This window comes from Mixophyes fleayi, chromosome 4 (assembly GCF_038048845.1).
Source record: "Mixophyes fleayi isolate aMixFle1 chromosome 4, aMixFle1.hap1, whole genome shotgun sequence".
NCBI classification, from domain to species: Eukaryota; Metazoa; Chordata; class Amphibia; order Anura; family Limnodynastidae; genus Mixophyes; species Mixophyes fleayi.
Window position 1 is genome coordinate 116028132 of NC_134405.1, and position 25532 is coordinate 116053663.

At 38.2% G+C, this 25532-nt stretch overlaps 1 protein-coding gene across 1 annotated transcript in view; it reads left to right on the forward strand.

The window, feature by feature from the left end:
- Positions 1 to 25532, forward strand: part of MYZAP (myocardial zonula adherens protein) — a 71336-nt gene that overhangs the window by 30508 nt on the left and 15296 nt on the right. The window contains exons 3-8 of the mRNA XM_075208059.1: positions 18944 to 19027; positions 20800 to 20961; positions 21270 to 21362; positions 21833 to 21946; positions 23683 to 23835; positions 24853 to 24978. Coding sequence (XP_075064160.1) covers positions 18944 to 19027; positions 20800 to 20961; positions 21270 to 21362; positions 21833 to 21946; positions 23683 to 23835; positions 24853 to 24978 — 732 coding nt within the window. The remainder of the gene's footprint in view (positions 1 to 18943; positions 19028 to 20799; positions 20962 to 21269; positions 21363 to 21832; positions 21947 to 23682; positions 23836 to 24852; positions 24979 to 25532) is intronic.

The following is a 25532-nucleotide window of genomic DNA, read 5'->3' on the forward strand; positions in this document are numbered from 1 at the left end:
ATTATAAATTACTTGCATTCAATAAAATATACTGGTTGTTATTTATCCTACATTTTTTAGCATGTATTAAATAGTCCCTAAATATTTTCTGGATTACTTAGACTGGCATTGTGTAACTGAACTTTATTATGCAAAAAGAGCTGCATACAAATAACCCTTTGTTTAATTTTTGGCTCCATGCTAAATGTTTGTTATTCTACACCGTTTTCTTCCTGTGAAATATTTACGTGTCCTTGCAGTGTTGTTTTATTATTGCCATTTATTATGTTTGATACATTACTACAAAGGGAGTAGAACAGACACAGATTTCCCTAAATAAGTAGGCTAGGGGGTATATTTACTATGCGGCGGTTACTCAGATCCGCCGATTCCCAGCGATTTGGAGTCATTTTCTTCAAACGGCAATTTTAAAAGCATCAAAATGACTTAAAAGCGCCGGATATCAGCGGTTCTATGGAACCGTCGCAAAGTACATATATATATAACCCTAAATCTCTTTAGGTTAACTAGCACAGTTTATAGAATTAACATCAAACCATAGGTTAGCATAGGGTATACATGAAAAATATTATGCTGTACTAAATGTAACATTTAATACAACGTAAAAATGTTATGTATATATGAGTAACACTTTTTGATAGTGCCTTTGCCACTTGGATAGTAATAGACTGTCTGTATTGATGTTCTTGAGTGAAATCATTCAGTATATCGCCACTATTTGTCTGTGAGATATGAACTGCGACAAATCTTGGGAAAGAAAACATATAATATATTATAATGCGTCACTACTATTGATTCGAAAGGCTTATCAGCATATTTGTGTGAAGAAATGTAACTGCTAGTTCAAGGAAATGAAATATAAATGTTTATCAGAAAGTTAAAGATCTGGTTCTTTCCAGTGTGGAAACTCAGCTTTGGCCATGAAATGATGTGAAAGGAAAACACACACTAGTTCTATTACTCCAACAGCTGTCACTTCCTGAAACCAGTAGTTAATGCTCCAGCCATGCTACATAGAGAAGCAGTGTTGTTCTTGGAAGCAGTTCAGATTATTTATGTATTCAGTGTCCCACATGTTATATACTATTTTTGTATTAATTATCACAGAAGTGCTGTGAATTGTTAGCGCACAATGTCCCTAATTTAGAAAGACTCCTGTATCTGCTAACCACTGTCACAAAGAGAGGGAGCTTTACAATTAGAAGTCCTGAGTCCTCCCAACATATGGGGGTAACCGTGATGTCTTCAGAGACCCTGGGCCCTGGTGTGGATTATAGCGCTGATACTTTTATCACTTCGCCACTGAATATGCTGCAAAGTAAAAGTATATTGTCCATGATAAAAAGTCTTCATACAGACTGCTGGGTTGGATTCTGGTGCAGCCACACCATAAATTCTTCATTCCACTGTCATCTACAATTGCATAATGGAGTTATGATCAGGAAACTGTGGATTCCTCTGGACTAATTATTAATTCGCTCTCATGCTCTAGGAATGATTCCTAAGGTGACCATTTTTCTTTGATATCATACATTGTCCATTGGATATCAGGGGTATTTCATGAATTTAGTGGGTGGGCCTGAGTGCAAAAGTAGTGCTTGGGCCCATATATGACATGAGTGAAAATACATTATCCACTCGTTACATGTGTCCCAAGCCTCCCGTCTCGGAGGTTCCTACCAGCTTCTCTAGTCTTCACCACCAGTGTTGCTCTATGTGAAAAAGAATTCTGAATAAAGCGCTAGTGACTTCCACTGATGTCACTAGCACTCTGCATAAAACATTGACATCGTGGAGCAGTAGCGAGAGCTGTGTAATACAGAGCAGCTTTCTGACCCATCCTTCACTTGACACCACAGCAGGGTAAGAGCTGCTGACAGTCAGTTTGGGAGAGCAGCATGAAACAAAACATACCTCCAGGCTGTCCCTGCAGTTGGGTGGGTGGAAGTCCCGATTTGTGAGGGCAGTTCACAAATATCCAGACCACCCCACCAGGATCGGGACATTTGGCAGACTCAGCTGCTGTTTGGTGTCTTCAGCTTTATTCATGCCCCACTGGGTCCTGGAATGTTGTTGTCCTAAATACCTTCAAGAAAGCCAAACCCTCTAGGCTTCCCTCTCCCTACCAGCCCAAACATTAGATCAATTATTAGGCCTCCTGCCCCCTCCCCCCCCCCCCCACACACACTATCTCCATCATTAAATAATTAATAACAACTGTTAATACCCCACATTGTATTTTTTAGCCCTTAAAATATTTAATTGCCAGACATCAATCCCGCATTGCATTAGTAGTCCCCACATTTAATAAAGAGACACCACTGTGATTCATTAAATGTGTAGCCCTCACACGACATAAATAGCCCCTACTAGCACTGATGTTACATTAATACCCCCTTAGCGTACATTTATAGCCCAACTATATAACCTAAATTGCACCCACTACATTATAGTAATCGCCACCACCAGCTACCACATTACATTAATAGCTCCTGCTCTTGGCTGACAGTTATGGAGTTGAACCAGTGAGGACAAGGGGCTGATACCTGCTGTAAGCAGGAATACATTTAATACTCTGACTGGTCCCTAGGGAGGACCAGTGTGTTTATTTTTAGACCTTCTTTTGTATCTGACATTAGTCACGTGACTAGTTGTTAGACCACAATATTCCCTAGTAGTTGAGTGTGACAACCACAGTTCACAAATTTGGTCTGTCACACTTGCTGGTCTACTTATCACTCAGACCGTGTGTGCACTCAGTGTATTGCAAACTAGTAGTCAGATGAAGACAGTTATATATATATATATATATATATATATATATATATATATATATATATATATATATATATATATATTCATACAATTTGATCTTTATTTTATTTACCAAAGGAATTACTATACTGGTTAGTAATTGTTGCCTACTGACTACCACACGTATTTATTACTGTGATAATTGCTCTGCCCGTCCCTTGTTCATGCAAATTTTATTATCTATTTTGTAATTCTAAATTGTGTGAAATTGGACAGTCCATGCTCACTGTTTCAGCAACATCTTCCAAAATATATTTGTATGCTCCCTTTTATGTGGGTTTCGTTCGAGTGCCCAAATTACCCCCCACTGTCCAAAAACATATTGGTAGGTTAATATTAGTGTGTGGTAGAGAATTTAGTCTGTACGCTCCACTTGATCAGGGGTTGATGTGAATGATTATAAAACATTTCTTGAAAAGTGCTTTATAATATGTTGACACTATATAAATAAAGGTTACTAATTAATAATAATATATCCTTTTGTTCTATTAATCATTTTAATTAAACAAGCCAAAAAAGTGAGAGAGTGCATAACATAGCTATTAGTGCAGCACTAACCTCTATTGTTAAATTTTATTAATCTTACCCTTATATTCCTTAAATGTAGTAGTTTTTCCCTCTGTTCTTTTCACAGCTCCAGCCCAAAAGTAAGCATGTTACTAAAATTTTACAGTAAGTGGTAGTGGAGTTTAAGGCAAGTACTTCCAAATAACTATCAAAATCAACATGCTACATAGCAAGTCACCTTGTGCGGGTGCCATGGACAGATTGGAATTACATCTTATTTTTTTCACACTATTATTCATGTAGATTTAGAATATTTATGATTTGCTAATATATCAGTAGTGCTCTTCTGAAAATGCATTAGTAAGGCTATATTAAATACCTATTTATTATTGTTAGTACTCTGTCCTATTTGGTATTAGGCCTACATTACCTCTGTGTCACAAGAGGTGCTGCTGTTATGACCTTGAACATTTTCACTTCACCTGTAGGAGTTAATCTTCTGCCCCTGATGGATCACCTGCACCTGCTTCCCTGACTATTTCTTCTGGCCCCTCACCATGCGCCTTGCTGGTCATTGTTGTTTTCCATATCCTGTGCCTTAGACATTCTGCATTCCAGTGTTTGGCTCTACGTGCTACTGCTATTCCTAACTCAGTTTACCTGCATTCCTCCTGCGTTTTGTTCTCAGCATTCCCGTCTAGTAATTATCTGCATTGTAAGTGTCGTCAGTCTTTTATTGCATTTACCTGCTGTTCAGTAAACATTCCAGAGACTGTACTTATCCAGCCACACTCGGTTGTGTTTTGTTTATATCCTGCAATACATGGACTGTGTATTGCTTATACCTTGTTATTTCTGGACTGTATTTTGTTTATTCATGCTCCATCTTTAACCTCAAGGCTCCATTATTTTTTACAACTGAATGTTTGTGCTTCAGTAAAACAGATATATCCTTCATTTACTGCTGACTCCTTTTGCATCACTCTAGGCACCCAGTTAATCATATTGGGCCAGATTCATTAAGGAACTTAGGCCATACTTGTCTACCTTTAAAAAATGAATTCTGGGAGACCCCGGCAGGGGTCGTGGTCGGAGGGAGGGAAAAGGCGGGGTGCGGTGAATCGCATCATTTTGGCCCCGCCCCACAACAAAATTATGTTTTTTGCTGTGGGATAGTAAGTTCCAGTATGTGGGATACTGGCCTGCTCTCCCGAGAGTCCGGGAGACCTACCCGAATTTCGGCAGTCTCCCGGACATTCCGGGAGAGTTTGCAAGTATGACTTAGGCAAGAAATTTCTTACTTCAGTCTCCTGGACAAAACCATGTTAAATTGCAAGGGGTGAAAATTTGTTTTCTATTTTGCACATAAGTTAAATACTGGCTGTTTTTTCATGTAGCACACAAATACATGATAGCTTATTTGCACACTGACATTTAAAGTTGATATTTGTGTGCTAAAAACATTTGAATTATTTTTTTAATTACATTGTAGAGATTGTGATATGATAATGGATCGGGTTATTTTTAAATCTTCTCCCAACTTGTTATTCCTAAGATATTCTCCCCTGTTCCCTAAGCATACAGTGATTCTCAAGTGGAAAGCATTTTTGGAGCTGGCATGCAGCTTCCGCTCTCAATACACTGGCACACAAGCCAACTTTGTATATATCACATACACTTATGTAAGGAATTTTCCATTACACAAGTTGGTAAAGCATGTCTCCACTCCCCACCAATCCAGGCTGCCAAATGGGACTTACAGGCATTGATTCAAATGTAGTTTTGCTGACTGTTTACAAGATCACTGCACTTTTTTAAAATTTTAAATCAATAGTTAGTGTTATATTTTACATTCCTAATAGGACATGGCAATTGGCAAACTAGTAGGTTTAGACTGAGAAAGAACTTTGATTTCACACCAGATAGTGTAACAGAGGCAGACGAGAGCAAATGTGGTGGCAGCATGCTGAAACTAGCTAGAACAAAGCGATTGTGTAACATCCAACACAAGATTATAATATAATGATGCACATCACGCTACAATCCCAAACAAAAAAAAAAAAAGAGGTACCAAATTTGCAGACTTGCCAGTGGTATAATTGTATCAACAGACTCACAATTATGAACTCCTGACAGTCCCCCAGTGATAGCCGAATCAGGGAGGGAAACCAAGAAAAGGACAGAGTTTAAATGGTGGCCAAGTCTAATGTCATCCAAAGTGAATCTCAATTGGATGAATAATCTTCAGATTCAGTAACAGTAGATGCAGACACAAAGCTACTCTGGTGCTTTTTAGAGGCCTTCAGGTGACCACCTGTGACTCCAACTGGTAGGGTTTGTCAGAGTGGTATACACACTAATGCCGGACAAAGTGGTACACATCCAGTTGCTTGAGACCTTTTGTATGATACTTTTACACAGATGTAACAACCAGTCGATGCCAGTACATACAAAGCATTGTTCATTCACCTGTCCGTCCAGGGCAAACGCACTATTCTCTCTATGATTCTTACTGTTGCTTCCTATCCCTCTTTGGTTATGTGCTCTCTCTGCTTGTGGTGGTGATCACTGTGGCATCTTTTGACATAGGACCCAGTTCACCACATCGGCACCTACGTCTAATGCGAAGTTGGGCATGTTGGGAGCTCATGCTCCTCTGACGTGTGGCTCATGCTCCTCTGACGTGAGCCTCTGATAAAGCAAAGGTGTCAAGGCCATTATAATACGACTCGACTGCATGTCAGCATGCATCCTGTAAAATTGTGGAAGATATTGGTACATCAATGTCCTTCCAAAGACCTGACCAGCAATAACTTGATTAATAAATACCAAGGTTTTCTTTACTTATGGATGTTCAGCAAACTTGGAGCTGTGGTCCCTAGAGTAGTTTAATATAAAATGTGGGAAGTGGCATAAGCAAGAATCCAGGTAGGGTCAGCACTCTTGGATTCATTACTGCCAAATGAATGAGAAAAGGCATCTGCTTTGTTTTTGGAACCAGGAAGTCCGCAAAAAATCAGACTGAAAAAAAGAAAAGTGTTTGTTGTGTTGCTTGGAGGCATTACAGATTCTTGTTAACTGTATAAATAGTGACAGGAAATACTATTGCTCTTTCTAACAGATGCCTCCATTCTTCTAATCGAATTTGAGAGTTGAGAGCTTCCGATCGCCGATGGCATAATTTTTCTCTGCAGTATGAATATTTTTTTAAAGAACAAGCCACCAGTATGGTATTCCAAGAGTTATGTGGAGACAATACTGCCTACCCCTAAGAAGAAGGGTCAAGAGGGATCTGTGTGATGTAGTACTGGGGCTGAAGAAACATCTGTTTTTATGAAAAGTAATGCAGAGTTGACTTTTGTGCGCCATCGGTTGGAGTTTGCACCTTTCTTGGTGAGAATGTTAATGGAAACAATCAAATAGGTTTTTGTTTTTGATGAATCGACAGCGATAATAATTGTCAGAGACAATGTTTTAGAGGCTGACTTACAGGCACATGGCAATTCAGCCAATTCAGGATAGCTGAAACCTTTTCAGGACAAATTTGAAGTCACGTTTTTTCTTATTTTGCATAAAGGTTGTTGACGTCGGCATTGTAGAACCTTCTCATTGTTTACAATAAGAGTAAAATCTGAGGCGAAAAGTTATTACATTGTTCAAGGAAACTATGACAATGAAAAATGTTGTTTAAGGTAATGTTAACAAAATTGAGACACTGCTATTGGGTTACAGAGGTAGAAGAGGTATCAACAGTGACAGGTCCAAGTATTGGAAGCGGTTTCCCACTCATCTTCTTACGTTATTCAGATTAAATTAAAATTGTAAGGTCCTCATTCCGCTTCACGGATTTGATCAAAAAGTTCAGATACCATGAGAAGGGGATAACTGTTTTTGATGGTGATTTTGTTGAGGCCTTGTTAGTCAATACAGTATCTAACAGTGGCAAAAGTCTGCACTGGTAGCAGAGAAAGATTTTCAGGTTTTGTTTCATATATGTAGACATTGCCTTGGTTTCAGGATGGAAAGGGTATAAACTTAGCCCCGAGATGGATAGGTAGTGGGAAGGAGATTGAAGGCATAAGTAAAGACAGTGAGATGATATGGTTGATGCATGTGTTTGGAAAATACATGATCTAATAATCGGGTCCTGTTAAACATTAAGGTAAAGAAAAAATAAGGTAATCAACAGGCGCTGGCTGAAATGAAAGGCTAATGCCTGTGAGCTTCAAGCTTATAGTTCAGTATCCTTAGAGGTGTCTGTTAAGGTAATGTATCGAGTCAGATGAACATGCTGTAATGCTCCACCTTTTTAAATGGCCCTTTTCTCTTGTGTTAATCTGTTTGGTTCTGTACTATGTACTGATTTGATGAGTTACTTTCATGGGTAACTGTTCTTTTCTTTATAGATTCTTGTTTTTAGTTGTAAGACTTTCATACTATAATTTGTGTTTTATTATTATTGAAAATTGCTATGATTTAAACTGAGAGACTGTATCTATGGAAGTTTGGATAATCCCTCCGTGCAATAATTCTCTGTCCTATCATTAGAACCCTATGTTCTTGTCTTTTTCCATCATTCTCTGTGTTGGGAATTATATCTTAGCACCACTGGGGCAGAAATCGATGTGAATTAATAAATGATCTGTACAGTATTACTTGTAAGTTGCTATTAGATCTGCATAACAAAATACCTAATAGTGTTAGGCTGGATACACACTACAGGGTTTTAAGCCGATTATCTGGCCAATCAAACGATAAACGACCGTTCGGCATGATATCTGATTAGTGTGTACGCTCCTATGATGACTGATTATCGTTCCAAAACACACTGTATCGTTTCATTTGATTTTAAACCGGACTAAAAATCTTGTTCAATTATGAAACGATGTTGTTCCAATTCTGCATTATGTATGCATTCATAACCAGCAGTGTCCAAAGATCTCTCTGGAGTGTGCAGTCACAATCTTTTCAGCCGATGGTTATGATAGCACAGATCTGAAGGTAGATCTTGTAAAACATGCTTACTGTGTACACATGAATCGACATGCTGATTGGGACCCCCCCTCCCTTTACCCCCCAGTTGTTGGTAAAATTGTTAATGATATTGCATCAGGGGAAATTTTGTGTAGTGTGCAGGGCCGCCGAGAGGGGGGGGGAGCGGGTACTAATTACCCGGGCCCGGCATGTCAGGGGGCCCGGCCCGGGCCCTTGCGCTGCTGATTTTTTTTAATGTTTTAATTTTTTTTTAAAACGTTTTTTTTTCCTTTCCTTTTTTTTTTTTTTTTTTTTTTGGCGGGGGGGGGGCTCGGTCGTTGGTGGGGGGAGCAGGCTAGTTTAAAAAAAAAAAAAAACATACTCACCTGATCGCGGAGCCGGCATCCCTCCTCTCTGCTGCTCTGTGCTCTATTCAGACTGTCTGAATGCTGGGTGTGATGTCATCATGTCATGCCCAGCATTCAGTCAGTCTGGAACAATGGAGCACAGAGCAGCAGAGAAGACCAAGAGAGGAGAAAAGGTAAGTGAAGGGAGGAAAACGAGGGGGGCACAGAGGGGTTAAAAAACGGGGGGGGGGCAGCATGACAGAGGGGTTAAAAAATGAGGGGGCACAAAGGGGTTAAAAAACGGGGGGGCAGCATGACAGAGGGGTTAAAAAATAAGGGGGGGCACAGAGGGGTTAAAAAACGGGGAAGCAGCATGTCAGAGGGGTTAAAAAATTAGGGGGAGCACAGAGGGGTTAAAAAACGGGAAAGCAGCATGTCAAAGGGGTTAAAAACGGGGAAGCAGCATGTCAGAGGGGTTAAAAAATGAGGGGGAGCACAGAGGGGTTAAAAAATGGGAAAGCAGCATGTCAGAGGGGTTAAAAAATGAGTGGGGGCACAGAGGGGTTAAAAAATGGGAAAGCAGCATGTCAGAGGGGTTAAAAATTGAGGGGGGAGCACAGAGGGGTTAAAAAACGGGAAAGCAGCATGTCAGAGGGGTTAAAAAATGAGAGGGGCACAGATGGGTTAAAAAATGGGAAAGCAGCATGTCAGAGGGGTTAAAAATTGAGGGGGGAGCACAGAGGGGTTAAAAAATGGGAAAGCAGCATGACAGAGGGGGTGAAAAAATGAGAGGGGCACAGATGGGTTAAAAAACGGGGCAGTATGGCACAGTGGGGTTAATAAACAGGGGTCAGCATGGCACAGTGGGGTTAAAAAATGGTGGGCAGCATGACACAGTGGGGTTACAAAGGGGGGGGGGAGGCATGGCACAGTGGGATTGAAAAAGGGGGGGAGCAGCATAGTATAGTCTGATGAAGGGGAGCCAGATGAAGGGGGCAAAAACAGCATGGAGGGCACAGTGTGATCATAAGGCATGGCGATGATGAAGGGGCACATTATTGTAATATTGGAGCTGGAGGAAGGCCTAATTATTAATCGTGGGTGCTATTGATTTAACGCTGGGGCTGGCTGTAATTTTCTAAATGTAGCCATTTTTTTTTCAAAATAGGTCCTTCAACATTTCTGGATCCGGACAAGCCACAACTAAAGAAAGCAGCAGCCACAGGTGGAGAAAGTGGAGAAGAACAGGTAGGAGAGAGCAGCACAGTGTGTGAAATGTTGTGATTCTAGTAGGGACAATACCAATTTTTGGTGAATGTTGTGTCCAATGTAAGGTGTAGGCCAAGACTGAACTGTTTGTGTACACACTGCATTGTTTGTATACTACCCTGTGGTGGTAGATGTCCTGAAAGTCAGGAGTGCTTAAACATATGTGACGCTCCGGCGAATTGAGAGCCTAGTGGTTTTTATGTTAGCCACGCCCCAATGGCACGTTTGCCACGCCCCCAAATGCATGACCGCACCTCCCAAAATTTTTGCACTGCCGTTTGGCTAGCCACGCCCCTGAATATATGACCATATACCTAATCTTTTTTGCGCCGCCGTAAGGCGGCGCAAAAAAATTTTGGGGCTTACTTCACTATGAGGGGGGCCCCATGAATTTGTTGTACCCGGGCCCTGAATTCTTCTTGGCAGCCCTGGTAGTGTGTACCCAGCCTTAGTTTGCAGTGGAGATTCACCAGACCCTCCTCTCACTTTATTATAAAATGTACTTAAGTGGATTAAGAAATAACTTTTATTTCCTGTGAAACAGACACATCAACAAAATATGAACATTGGTCTGTTTTTGCTGGTGGGGGAACCATCCTGTCATGAAGTAAAATAGTAATTTGGGATTTCTCAGTTAAAATAATAATCTCACCAGTTTTATTTCTCTGTGGTTCTATTGCCCCATGTTTTAAATAGTATGACAAAGTGTGTAGCTATCCAGTGCAGGTTAAGTGAAGATTTTCTAAACTTTCTGTTTACCAATGGCTGGCTTGTCCTTTCATATCTTATCACTGAGCAAACAAAGTAAGTTCCCTATAATGCAGTAATACAGCAAAGTAATGGAGTCCACCCTGATCTTGGTCATATATCAATAAAAACGTCAGTGTGATTTAAAGGAGCACTGTTTATTTTTTTGCAATTTATATACAATGTGGTATCTTCCAGTAATAGAATGTCTACAAAATGCTTGTCCCAGTCTTTATTAATTTAGAATCCAGCGTTCCTGGTTGGTAAAGCAGGACATTCTAGGCTACACTCGTGACTCACCCAGGTGCAGCCACATCCACACCAATTATAACTCCATCTTATGGGACAGCTTCCCTCAACTTATGAGACCCTAACCCATTTTAAACAAAAAGAAACTAACCTGTTCCAAGCAGGACTGCTGGGGTATGTGCCAGACATACTAACAAAGTAAAGGCCTTGCACATCGGTCCGATACCATTTCTTCTTTATTTTCTTCACAATTGGTCTGCAAATACAATTGTTTCTTTGGCACTCTTGCTTGGGTTTGAAAACTTTAATTGGAGTTCTCCTACTTAACATGTACCACAATGGCAGGCTATGTTAACTCTACTTGCCTACTGTTTGGAACACCCCTACGGAAAATCCTGGAGAGTAGGTCCCAAAGCCATCACCGCCTTGCTCCCAGCTGTGCAATTTTGCGATTTGGTAATTGTGCAGTGAGGGGCGGGGCCATGATGGTGCAAATTCAGTAATTCAGGCCCCACTGTCTCTTTACAGTGTTAGCCTACTCTTCCAGAAGTCTTGTAGAACTCCCCGAAGTTCAATTATGATATTAACTAGATAGTATTATTTGATAAAGAGTCTGCAGAGCTCTACTTGTGGACACTGGAATATTTATCAGTAGGTCCTGAATATGCTGATAAGTAGGAAATCTCTTCTCTCCTGTATTTATCAAAAAATCATCAACAAGGCATCCGAGTGATATACAGCTGCATTGGCGATACTGGACCAAAAGTTGAGTTTACTTACCCCTTCGTTGGGCTAGTCTCTGAGTGTGTGAGCCAGCATTTATTTGCCAGGCAATGACTTTATTTGTAAATGCCAAGATATTGTAGAGGTCCAAATTGGGACAAAATGTGTGCTTTTCAGTGGTGTGCAAATAAAGAGGTGTGGTTACACCATGATTGGGGCGTGTCATGTCCTCAGGGTATATGTGTAGTGCTATACCGACCCCATCTCCTCTTCCCTCTCTAAATAGACATTGAGGTAGTTGCACATGGCACCAATGTGTGCAGGGACATACCTGCCAACTTCCTGACAGTGGTGGGGGGGCAAAGGTTCCTACTAGTGGGACAGAGGGACAATTCCAGTTTTAGGGACAGTTGGAAGTGTCAGATCACAATCCAAGCTCCTATCACTACAAGGCCACCACTTTAAGTGACTAAAACTTGTGTTTTTTTTCTCCTAAAATACTACTTGTTTTAATCTTCATTCATTTTATTTTTTTATTATTAATGATGAGTGAGGCGACAACAGGATGGTTTTTATTACATGTGACTTTTCTGTGTGTGCCTGTAAAGCATATTACTTGGCGTGCACCTAGATATGTGCAATATGGAGCCCATTAAAAATGTATGCGGAAAATCTAAATTGGTAGAAATGTACTTTGCAGAGTGGAAATGGTTTTGTGCCCTTCTACACATCAAGGAACACTTTTCTAAAAATGCACCTTTTTATCTTATTTCAAGAAATAAAAGTGCGGTGCCTTCTCCAAGCTTAGCATAAAATATCCTTACTGTGATCAACTCCTCCCCTCTGTTATGCAAACCTCTGGGCCTGTTCAAACACCACCATTGTCCATACCTATGTGCTTGGAAGGAAATCTAGGAGCAACTCGTAAACCATACTTCTCAACTGTCCTGATTTTGGCACGACGCCCAGCTTTGCAAACTGCAAACGGGGTTTGGCTTAATAAAAACTGGATGGGGTTTACCAAACTTTTAATATTTTTGGAACAGGGGCGGGATCTAATTTTGGCCCAAATGATATTAAATGTTCCAAAGTATGCACAAACCAAGGCACATGGTGTTTCGTAAGTAACCACCACTTTGTTTAATTTAACTGTAGCTTTTTCACAAGAAATCAGAACCCCCTTATGTACATACATGTAGAATGTGCCTAAGATCTGCAGATATGTTTGATAGTTTTGAATAAGTTAATCATGTTAAGTTGCTATAAGTAAAATAATCCTGAGCCTTTTTATAGGGAAGAACTGCGTGGACTGGTAAAACAGGTTGTCGAATTATATAAATAGGAGAGCGATTTACCACTTAGAAGTACTGGGTTCATCATCTATAAATGTTGTATGACTGTAATTATCTCATTTTAGACATCCAAAGGTAATCCCAGACAACTATATACAAGCTTGTATTGCGGTACAGCAGTTCTGTGATGGAAGTTTGGGAATTGAGAAACAGACAACTGCTTTCTTCCTGGTGTTCTAGCTTGTTGTTCCTAAAACATCTCTCTACCCAAATATTCTATTTCTCTCCATTCCAGGAGACTCTATGTCCTTTGGACCTCATTTTCTAAATTGCCACATTAAGAACCCAATTTCCATTACATTAGGTGGACGACCCTGCAGGGGTTGGAGCAACAATTTACACTTCTACTGAAACCCCCTTAGAGTTTTGGTTCCGTAGACTGGAGGAATAAAAAAATGTCTGGGTCTCTCTGGAGTATATACCAGAGGAGGGGGTATGGGAATGTGTCACTGTCTTAAGAGGTGAGGACGTCCTAAAGTGGTATCGCCTTAAAGAGAGCTATGTGCTTTCCAGTGTAATAAACCATCCAGTAACTGTGTCATGAAAAACATTCTTGTTAAACTTTGAAACATCCTTAACATGCCTTTCATACCAAAGAGTGAGACTTGTTTGTGTAAACTGCCATACTTTCGACAGCGTTTGCGAACACGCTCATGTACCTCTGCAGCCTTTGTATACAACTTGACATAATAAGTGGATGCTCTTGCAATGCATTTAGATTCCAGAAAGACATTTTATTGGAACCAGTGGAAGAGATTATAGGTTATATGTACATGTCTAATTTTCTATGTATCCGATACAGAAGAGGGGAAAAGTAAATGGGAGGAGTGCCACAAGCTGTATCGCTGCCTGACACTCTGTGTAGTGTTGTGACACTACTCAGGAAAAGACGGATTATACTCTTATCCAGCATATTACAGCATTACTAATAATAGATGTATAACCAGGGCATGCACTTGGCTTGGTCGTTAAATTCAGTTTCACCGAGATGGAAATCTGGTATTAGGTCTATAAATAGTACATAGATTACTGTAATTAGAGTATTACATAACATTATATAATACAATAGGTTCATTTTGTTTTATTATGTGTTGTGGTTTTTTTTTTTAAACTATTTCTTCCTAGTATTTATGTACCATGATTCAAGCGTATATTCAGGTGTTTCTGAAACATCAAAATGTATGAGTGAGTGGCAATTATCATTGTCACTTATGTTGCATCAGTAATATTATTACTACTATTAAGTCTGCGTCTAATGCTTGTTGACTAATGCTGTTTCTATGAAAATACTGGAAGACCTGCCAACTGGAACATATTTTTCACAGTATGATTCTTGTGCATAAATCAACATGATTATGTAAAATGAGTTACATGAATGAGTTGCATCATAGAAATTGTTGCCTAGTACACTCATGCTGTGGCAAAATGGTTATGCTTTTTGATGTGCATGCATAGTACAGTGAAAACATACAGTATATACCTGACATGCTTGGTATGGCAAAAAAATATCTATTTAAAGAATAGTTCCACTTTTTTGGACTTATGGGTAAAAGTGCGAAATATACAAAATGTCTATTTTAAAAATGCATCCCCTATCTTATGTGTAATCATTTGCTAGATGCATGCTCTGTAAGATGGAACCTAACCAGATTCTAAAGGTGTGGAGTAATGTACCTTAATGATCAGAATCTCTAAAGCGTGCTGGAAAGGCAACGCGTGAACGTTTTTTTGTTTTGTTTTGTTGTTTTTTTTGTCGTTCCCAAACCCCCCCCCATTTTCCCTTCTAAATGCATTGGTGTAAAATACCAGTGGAGTAGACTCTTTCTACACAGATTACCGCATCATTCCAAAGACTTTTCCTAGTTGTCTCAGATAGTATTATTTGTAGATCCACCCCCAGCTATCCACGTATGGATATCTTAAAGTGGTGTTTGGCCTAGATAAAGGAAGGTGTATACTAGGAGAGGTGGCATGGCATAGTGATTCAGAATATGTAAGGATAGCTCCATTTATGTGATAAAATTGAAGAAGTACTGTGAGTTGGGAAAGGGGAGCAGTTTATAGTAACATGAGAAAAGGATAAGTCAGAAATGGTTTAAATATAATGGAAAACAAATGTCTGTCATGAGTGGTGAATAAAGGTAAGAGATTAACTTCCTGTGGAGAGTAACAGAATTCCAAAAGGTGATCGCCTGGTTTGACGTTAAAAGAACACTCCTCTTAGAATGGTAATATCAAGAGGCCGTGCCCCATCAAAGTAATTTGAACTGAGCGGGCATTGTATACACTATAAATGCCTGTGAAAAAAGCTATTTAGGAGGTTTAGTACCTTCAACAGTGGGACATATAAAGCCAGCTTAGATAATAACATGCCCTTTGGGCATCAAGAGAAATCAGCATCAACAGTATTTTTGTGGAATTGATGACTGATCAGATTAATAACCTTCCTAGCATTATCAGAGGACTGATGGCCGCGGACAAAGCCTTCTAGACCTGGATGACTAAATATAGGTAGAATAGGAGGAGCCAAATCATGTTTGCTGCTTAAACAGAAAAAAAGCAAAACCTTTTTTTATTTAAATGACTAAACACCCTATGATTATTATAAAACTACCTTCATTGCCCATGCAACTTTCTTTGACTATAGGTTAAGATACTACCACTTTCTTTCTAGTAGACAAAATAATGCTAATCCTTTCTTTAATTCCACCAGCAGTGGCTAGACACATGAAACACCTTTCCCATTGGCAGGGATAACCTCCTGCATATTTTAAAACAGGCCTGTCCAACCTGCGGCCCTCCAGGTGTTGTGAAACTACAAGCCCCAGCATGCCTTGCCAATAGACAACCTGTTGATAGCTGGAGGGGCATGCTGGGACTTGTAGTTTCACAACATCTGGAGGGCCGCAGGTTGGACAGGCCTGTTCTAAAACATAATGCTTTACATTTTAAAGATGTTTAGTTAAATATTTTGAAATAACCAATAGACATAAGATATTTTCCCATGTATTCCTCGTGCCAAACAGGTTTCTGGAACCTAAATAGGCTTCCGCCCACTAGTAGAATGTCTTTAATAGCCAGTCCAAGTCTGCCTTAGATACTCTTAAAAGTCTATCTTACTGCTACAGTGTGCAGCCAGTTGATACACAATATAAACCTCTTACGTGTCTCTGCATAACTTCGGATGAAAGTTTTTAATTATAAACTTCAGTGATCTTAAAACTGCAGCTCCACAGTACAATTAAAACTACCGCTCTGCTGTTTAATTTTAATATGTTCTCTGTGTTTTGCTTCATTTATGGTATGTCTCATTCTCCTTGCATGAATTATTCCATTGTACCACCCCGAATTAGATGTTTTTCATAGTTACTAATGCTCTGACAAAGTGGTCAAACAGATAAAAAAAAGGTAACTTACTAACTGTAGTAGAATATGCACAAATCCATTTCTTTGAAGGACAAGGACATCACAACTAGCCCTCGTGTGACCATGTGTGTGTCCAGATGTGGGTAAGTACCAGGAAGAGACAGTACACCACAAAGTCCTTCTTAAAAATTTAGGTGGGACAGCCCTGATTTGAGGGGCCTGTTCCATCATTGGGCATATTTGTCCGAACTCACAGGAAGTTGAGAAGTGAGTGGGTGCTACGCACACCAGAGGCATGGTAGTTCAAGGGTGTTTTTGGGGGGAGAGAAGGGGATGGGGTTTGGAGGTGGAATAGCACCTAGTAGAATATAGAGAGATCAGGACAATATCTTGTGGTATTTATAGTTTGTGTATATACCAAGAACTGGGATTGTAATAAAAAATGTAGCCAGGTTGGTGAGATTGCATTGGAGGCCAAGTCTGACATTACTTACAGGTCATGCCAAACTAAGCAGCATATTCTATATCTGGAAACGTTCAGCCTTCTGCTGGCTCTGGTTCTTAGGGCATTGTTATGACATATGGCTACTGCTATTTAATGTGTGCACATTTTGCTTACGTTGAATTTCAGGGCTGCAAAGTGTCTTGGAGATGATTGTATAATTGAGGTCATCAATATGCCAGATAAATATATATGCATAGTTGCAATATTTTAATATATTTTCCAGCGACACTTTGCTGCTGAGTCAGTGCATCCAAGCAGGTTACATGTCATACTGTTACAGCGGAGCTTACAATCCCCATCACGTCATGTTTATTATTTGATAATATTGTTTTTTTTGTGTATTTTAAATACAACTTCTCAGAAAGTATGAACTTATTAAATCTTGAGAGTAAGAATACATGGTAAGAAGTACATCTAATGTACAGGATGCAAGGGATGTTATTGTGCAGTTGGTCAATAATGGAAACTAGGGGCATTCCAAGGAACAAACATTTCCCAGGACAACTTGGGACTATCCACAGAAATAAGGAACAATTGGCAACTATGTGCATGTTGTAGCATGCGATATGGGACATAGAAAGCTGTCTAGTTTATTAGAAGTTACTAAGGATCCCTATGACCATAGGCTGAGTGCTTTTATACAAGTAACGGAACGCCAATGTAACTGCTGATATGCGTAATAATAAAGTAGAGAGTATTAGTCTTTAGAAATAACAACACGGACATAGTGTGAGCCTAAGTGTCAGACCTAACAAGAATAAATATCTCAGATGTTGATTTGCAATGTATTTTTCTACAAGTTTCAGACTAGTAGAAAAAAAAAAAAAATCACCTATAAATACTTCTAAATACCTCCTGCTTTATGTGTAATATAAATATACTGAACTGTTTATTTGACCTCCTGAAACGTGGTATATTGGAAAAGAGGCGGGTGAACGTTTACTCGGTGCACTTAGGACAATGTAAGACAAAAAAATAATGCTTCTATTGGGAGAACTACGCTCTATAAAACCTTTGCTTTATCTTTTTACACAATGAAGTATTTGGTAAATGTTAAACATCAAAACACAGACACTCCTTGTCTTTCACATCACTATTCTTTGTTCAGCGTTATTTTATGTCAACACAAATGAGCATTTAACTGTATTTTCAGTCAATGCACCATATACAAGTCTGGGAGCTGTTTAAAGCATCACTTCTGGTATTTAGCAAATGCTCTATATTCTAGTTAAACATATCCTTTGTAAAGAATGGAGTAGGCGCGCAGGGCTATTATAGTCACTGTTCCACAGGATGCAGCAGAAAAGACTAGGTGGATCGCAAAGCCTGAATTAGTCACACACCCATTGTGAGGAACAGGGCTATCAACTTGGAAGAGGAACATATTGTACAGTGACTGAGCAATGTGAAATCAAGTTTCTCCAACTGTTTTGCTTTTTAGGCTGTGTGTTTACATCTTAGTAGTCAGAACCATCAGTTATATGACCAGTTTGGGAGCCCTCTCTTGCTTACATGAAATGTCAATGTTTTATGGTGGAGTACATAATAGCCACAAATGGACGTAAACACCACTTTCACATCGCAAATTCTAAATAAACCTACCCATTCAAAGTTCATTGAGTGGCACTGACTTCCTTACAGCAATGTTGATGAAGTTAACCATTGCAGGAAATAACATACCATAGACCATGTTTTTATTAAAATCTAAATCCAAACTTCAGCCACCAAACTAATGACTTTAAGCCCTGGACTATTCTTATTGAGCTAAAAAAAACACAATTTGTCTTTGGTGTTAAAAATAACAACCCACCACACCTGGAAAATGTAGATAAGAATGATATAGTTAATGCTGTTAATCTTTATTGTTCATTTATTGGTTGTTCTGTCTGGTCTCAAAAAAAGACAGTGGTGGATAACAGTTTGCACATGTGCAGTAACACACAGCAACAAATCACATCTGCTTTGATTGTCTAAACTGCACGACATCAGCCAAAGTTAATTGTGTTATTAAACTTCCAATGCCTGATAACTAATTTTGCAGTCTGCATTTCTTAATAAAGATATTTTTTCACCTTTTTCTTTTTCTTAAGGTTGATACGAAAAATACACAAGAAAGGAGAAGGAAAAGAAATGGCTTTATTTCTGAAAAAGACACATCGGAGCCACCAACTCTTGTAAGACTTCTAACGTTGAACTGTATAGTTCAACGCTATTTCAGCAATTAATTGCACAACCTTTAGTTATGATACTGCAATAAGCATAACATAGTAGCCATATATAGGACAGCTATATTCTAATAATTGATAGTCGTTGGTACAAACATACCATGCAGAATTATGAAAATAAAAGTGTACCACAATAAAAAATATTGCCAAACTGCCACATGACAGGGTTCCTGCTCCATCAAGCTTAAACGTGTATTAATAGTTTACCATTTTTAATCTTTTAATCATAAATTTGTGTAACGATAAATACAGCTTTGTATTCAGGCCCACACATGAGGCCTGACATATAGTGAACTGCGGCTTATTTGTCCTGCAGTGGTGGCACTTGAGTGGAAACAACATTATTGGTTTAAGAGAAGGAAGGATCTAGTGCATTATAGGGAGACAACCTTTACAAAGTGAGTCAACAGTATCAAACAGGCTAGTTAAAGAAAAGACTTGAGGGTACTGGCCTTGTTAAAACTAGCAGTTGACTTCTGGTGTAGCTCATTAGCTTTAAAATAGTGTTTAGTAATGATTCCACTAATTGTGTGTTATTGTAGAATGTGAAGAATTGCCCAAAAATATATATTATTGTCTACCTTTTTTGTTTTTTCTTTTATAGTTAAACAGAGCTTTTCTCTCCAGCTCTAGCTTTAGATAGGCTTGCTCCAAAAGTGGATCCGGATAGCTATGTTCTCTGAATCTCTGTAGGAAATTGATTATAGCTTAAACATATCAAATTCTGTGCAATTCCTGTCTCTTGTGAAAATCGAATATTACACTTCCAGCTATCCTGATGACAACACTTAAATTTCAGATGGCTATTGCTATCCACCACCTTCAAAATAAAAATAGATAATATATATATAGCTATCTATCTATCTATCTATCTATCTATCCATGATATTCGTTTTAGAAATAGCCGATTAAAGATAATTTTTCGTACCATTCTAACTAATATCATCAAAATATCACTTATACAAAATAACATTTTGTCTAAATGGATTGTTATCATAAATATGGGGTTTTCTCCCAGTTTGCCCATATATACATTTGTATGATATGGCACAAAAATACTGCCCATTGCTGTGCTACATATTTGATAATGAAATATAAGCATTATAAAGTAATAGTGCCCCAGCAAAAAGTATATTTTCTAAAATAAAATAAAAAAAATTCTTTAATGGGGCAATTTTGAATCATTCTTTAAAAATACACCAATTTCCTCAATTCCCTTTTCTTGAGGAATTGAGGTATAAAGGGATTGTGCATCAATTGTACACCACACATAGCTCCCTTTCCGTTAAAAAAAATATTCTAAAATTTGTAAAACCTATGTAGAATCTTTTTTTTTTTTTTGTTTATATTTTGTTTAACATTGTGCAATGAAAAACTTAACTAGCAATTAAATAGCTGTGACACATTCACCTATTCCTCCTCTGATTGGTCAGAGCAGGGGTGCTTTGACTATACTTGCTATTGATCTGTTTGAAGTCCTCTAAGTTCTTACAGCTGGTGTAAATGTCAGGGTGATGGTGTACAAAGCTGTTTTGATACTATTATCTACTACAAAACTTTACATACAAAGAAGGGTTGTTAATAAAGCATTGTATGACCTGTATATAATATTTCACCTATAAGTGGGATAACTTGAAGGAAAGGAGAGGAGGGACAGTTAGGAGGTATGTAAAGTATTCCTCTTTGTTGGGCTTAATTATGTCTTATCATGTTTTTTACAGCACCTCTATTCTGTACCCAAAGACAATCCACCATCAGGAGTGAGTTCCCATGGAGTGGTTTATGGTGTTGTGCAAAGGGCTGAAAACAGCCATAAGAATGAGGTTGTTGTATATGAATGGTCATCTCATCAACTGAAGGAAGAAATGAATTATATTAAAGATGTAAGTAAATTATACATGGTTGTGTCAACATTTTGTACTCTGTTTAGTGTAACAAATGCTAGGTCGTGCTGGTATTGTTCTAGTATTAAAACTAGACCCAATGTCTAAACCACGACAATGGTAATATCTAATAATGTCTGTCTGCATTGTTTCATGTACAGTGCAGAAAAACCTCCCAATGATGTGGTAATAGTGGCATGGATAAGCATCCTTAACCAATAGATGTTGAGGATAGATAGAACATACAAATTCAGGAATAAAAATTCTACTATTGCTGACATGTATATACAATTCTTGTCACTCTACAGGTAAGAGTAACATTGGAAAAAATAAGAGAGAGAATGTTTGGAGAATATGATGATATGAAAGAGAAAATAAAACATCTAACACAAGAAATGAAAGTAAGTATTTGTTTTATTTACTGATTAGTTTCTCTTAAAGGAAAGTGGTTAATTAGTAAATTAGCATTGACTCATTAAAGCATTATATCAAGAATATATGTCAAATGAAGGTGTAAATGTGATTCATTTATTGGACAATCAAGTGTCAAACTTTCTAACTCTGTTTTCTCCACTCAAATTGAATATTAAATATTCAGTTCTCCTATATAAAATACAAAATTAATAAACCTTTCTCCACACAATAACGGCAGATGTAAATGTTCTTCCATATGCCATAATGTCTTTTAGCCATGTTATTGCATGCATATGTAGAAAGTATATTTTAATGACTTTCTCCTGCAACGTTTTAGCAATCCCACCCAAGCAAGTGTCATATTTTCTACAATATCCCCCCAATATATCTCTATCTAACACATGCCGATGAGCAACAAACTAGCATATTTTTAAATCGCCGTTTTACCTGTTTTCAGGTTTCATCTGCGCAGCAAGAGTATTTGGAGAACCACTCCCAGGCACAAGCTTCAGCCTTGGACAGCTTTGGAGCAATTAATAGTTCTCTGAATGCTGCATCAATAGAAACACAGGTATGGAATGTTAATGTAAGAGGTAGTATAACCATTCCAGCATATATGAAAGAAGGTGATATGTACTATGACTATAGTGTAAACTATATGGTATGACTGCTGTGTGTCTCTGTTTTTGCAAGTCCATCTCAGGTTTGTAATGCTAATAATCTTTAACTAAAATTTAAATATTCCCTTAAGAGACGTACCCAATTCCATAGATATTGACAGCTTTAATGATATATAGACCCCTTTTCAGACTACCTTGCAATATATATGGAATAAGTTAGCCATTAAAAAATGTTCGTTATAATTATATTCATCTTTTGTGGCTTCTTCTGTGAAATTAATGCACTGCCCAACATGGTCGCCTAATGGTAGTGTAAATTGGCTAGTGGGAGCCTAAACCACTGAATGAGTGACACTCGGCGTCATTATAACTTTGCCCCCAAAAGGCCTGGTATTTGTATTAGGAGCATGGCCACTCCATTTGGCTTGGTCAGAGATGGTGTCTAGATAGGTCATGGATGGGCCATAGTTTGTTCATTATTTTTTTTATTTTTGATTGTTGGAATTATAGGGGTTTTTATGTTTCAGATGACTCTGTCAAGTTTACTAGATATATAAATCTAGTAAAGGAGTTGGAAAATAAATGAACAAACACTTCATATACTGAATAGGGTGTCTGCTTGCCATGAAAATGTTCTGCAGTTACAGAACATCTAAATGGCATTATATACTGTAGTAATGTAGTTACAAAAGTTTCAAGTACTAAAACTACGGATCTCCTTTTTGTTTATATATATATATATATATATATATATATATATATATATATATATATATATATATATATATATATATATATATATATATATATATATATTTCACTGACTAATACAGCATCAAAGTTCAACCTAATAAAAGTTATAAATGGGAATATATAATGTGGCAAAATGCATACGCTACAGTGCAAGCCCTCTTTAGATGACAGGACATTCTTATGTTTCCCAGAAAGCTTGAAATGAAGGTAATGTTTTATGCCAACTGATGGAGACTACAAAGGCTGAAACGGGTGTATATGGGTAGAAATAATGGTTTCTAATTACTTCTGTAGTGTTCCTATAGTTTGCATGAAATACACCATGAAGCTAAAGGCAGAATGTGTTCATTTTCAGGTCCCCGCTCTACCCCATAGTTTAAGGTTTCTCCTATATACAAGTTTTATGTGGGAACAACTTTCTATCTTGCTGGGAAATATTTGCACTTTTTAAAATGCTGAAGGTGCCAAAATAATTTATATCGCCTCCTAGCTATAAATAGGGGTTATTTTCCATTTAAACAGAAACTAATAAAAATGAACAGAAATATTTAGCACAATGTGTCAGGGCACCTTCTTGTTATATGTATCACAAGAATTTAGGTGTTCTATGAGAAATGTTTTAAAAACTGAAATATGTAATGGCATACCTGCCTACTTTTTGGATTAGCCCTCCAGGAGACCTCAGAGGGGTGGTCCAAGGCACAAGTGTGGGGCTTGAATGACAATGTGATTTGCATCATAACTGGCTATCCACAATAACAATTGTGTCATCAGGAAGAGTGGGCCAGGTCATCATGACGCCACTTACACTGCAACATTTCAGGACTAAGTAAGCGGGATCCAGGAGGACTACTGTCACAACATCAATAACGTTAGCTGTATGATTAGTCTTAAGTCCCAGCAGAATTATTGCCTGTCTTCATTTCTGTTCTAGAAAACACTAGTGGATATGACCCTGGAACACTGCAACATGAAGGATGAAGTGAAGAACTTGCAAAATTCCTACAGCGAGTCCTTGGATAAATTGAAAGAAAAACAGTGTTTGTTGGAAGCTGCACAAGCTGAAAACCAGTCATTAAAAATTAAGGTAAATACAGGTGCCTGCTGGGTAATAAACTTTAATGTGTGGTGTAGGTGCTCTAGTAAAATATGCTGAAGTTTACTTTATCCCTGTGAACATCAAAGAGGTTTCCTTATGATTGCGGAGACATTGATATATTGTAAGCATAACCTATCCAAACTGAAACCAGTTGCACAAACAGGGTTCCCTCTGGTCACCATTTTCAAGCCTGAAAAACAATACACAGGAATCGCTTCACATAAGGCTAACACTGCATATGAATACAATTAATCAGTTATCACCCATATTAGTGATCTCTTGATAATATTTTGCAGTTCACTTTTGAAATTTCCACTGCGGAATTATCCCTATTATTTTTATTCTGCATGATCTACTCCCTTATTATAACCTAACCACACCACAGAGTGAAATGAATTAACTCCACAATCGCCTGAACATTTCATTGAGCGTGTGTGTATGTCTGAGTGTGTGTGTGTGTCTGTATGTGTATATATAATGTATTTAATGTATCTTTGCAAACATATGTATAGCTGTTTTTGTTTTTTACACGTGTTATAATATGCTATGTATATCGCACTTATATGTTTGAGATGATTGCTATACTATTTTATTTAAAGCTGCCCAACCATGCACAAGTAATTGGCTCCTTCCCCTCCATGGAACCCAGGGGTTGCTTCTAGCAACTGTTTTTCACAGGGCTCCGTGGTTAGTGTCTCAGCCTCCACTGAAAAAACAGGGCTGTGTGATGCTGCATATGGGTGGAGAGGAGTGGGTAGGAGGACCAATGAGAAGATACAATCACAGATATTGAGGCTTCTGATTGGTGGTTCTTCTTGCGCCTACTTTCTGCAGCCATTTTAAAGTGGTGAACAGAATGTTTCACTTTATGTTGCTATAGAGCTTTCATCTCTCCTCATATTCTCCTCATAATAGCGAAGTTTAAAGCATCCAGGAGTCCTTTTCCTGAGAATTTAGAAATGATCCTAATGGGGTTTTTTTTCTCCTTTTAATTTTCCTTATTAGATCGAATCTTCTCAGGAGGCCAACGCTAATGTCATGAGAGAGATGACACGAAAACTCTACAGTCAGTACGAAGAGAAAATACAGCAAGAGGAGCTTAAATATACTGCAGAAAAAGAAGTTCTCATTGTATGAATCTTAATAAGCAATTAAATATGTCTGTATTTAACTGTTTCTTCATTGCTAGAAACATGTTTTCCTGATATCACCAATAGGAAAGTTTTTCGCACTATGTAGTCTAATTAAAAATTCCTTTTGCACCGAAAAGTATAATTTCATGTAATTAAAAAATAGCTTTTTTACTGCAATTAACAAAGCAGGTATTGCAGCAGTATAAGTCACTTGTGATACTTGATAAATAAGCTCCCCCATGCAAAATAATTCAGATATTTAACAATAGCAAGGTTATTGCTGTCGATAATGGGTTATATGAGGTGTAACTTTGTATATATGTATGTATATTTGATACATTGGTCCCTATATTCTTCTGTTTATTTCATTACAGTAACATTGTTCTATACTTATTCCAATTGTGAGTGAAATGTGTTAAACGCCACATATATATGTAGATATATAGTGACTCTGACAAGACCTCTGGCATGCCTTGTATAAAACAACCAAGGCAAAAATCGCAAATAGTGTGAGGTTGAGACCGAGATCGAGGAAGAATAACTGTGAGTGTA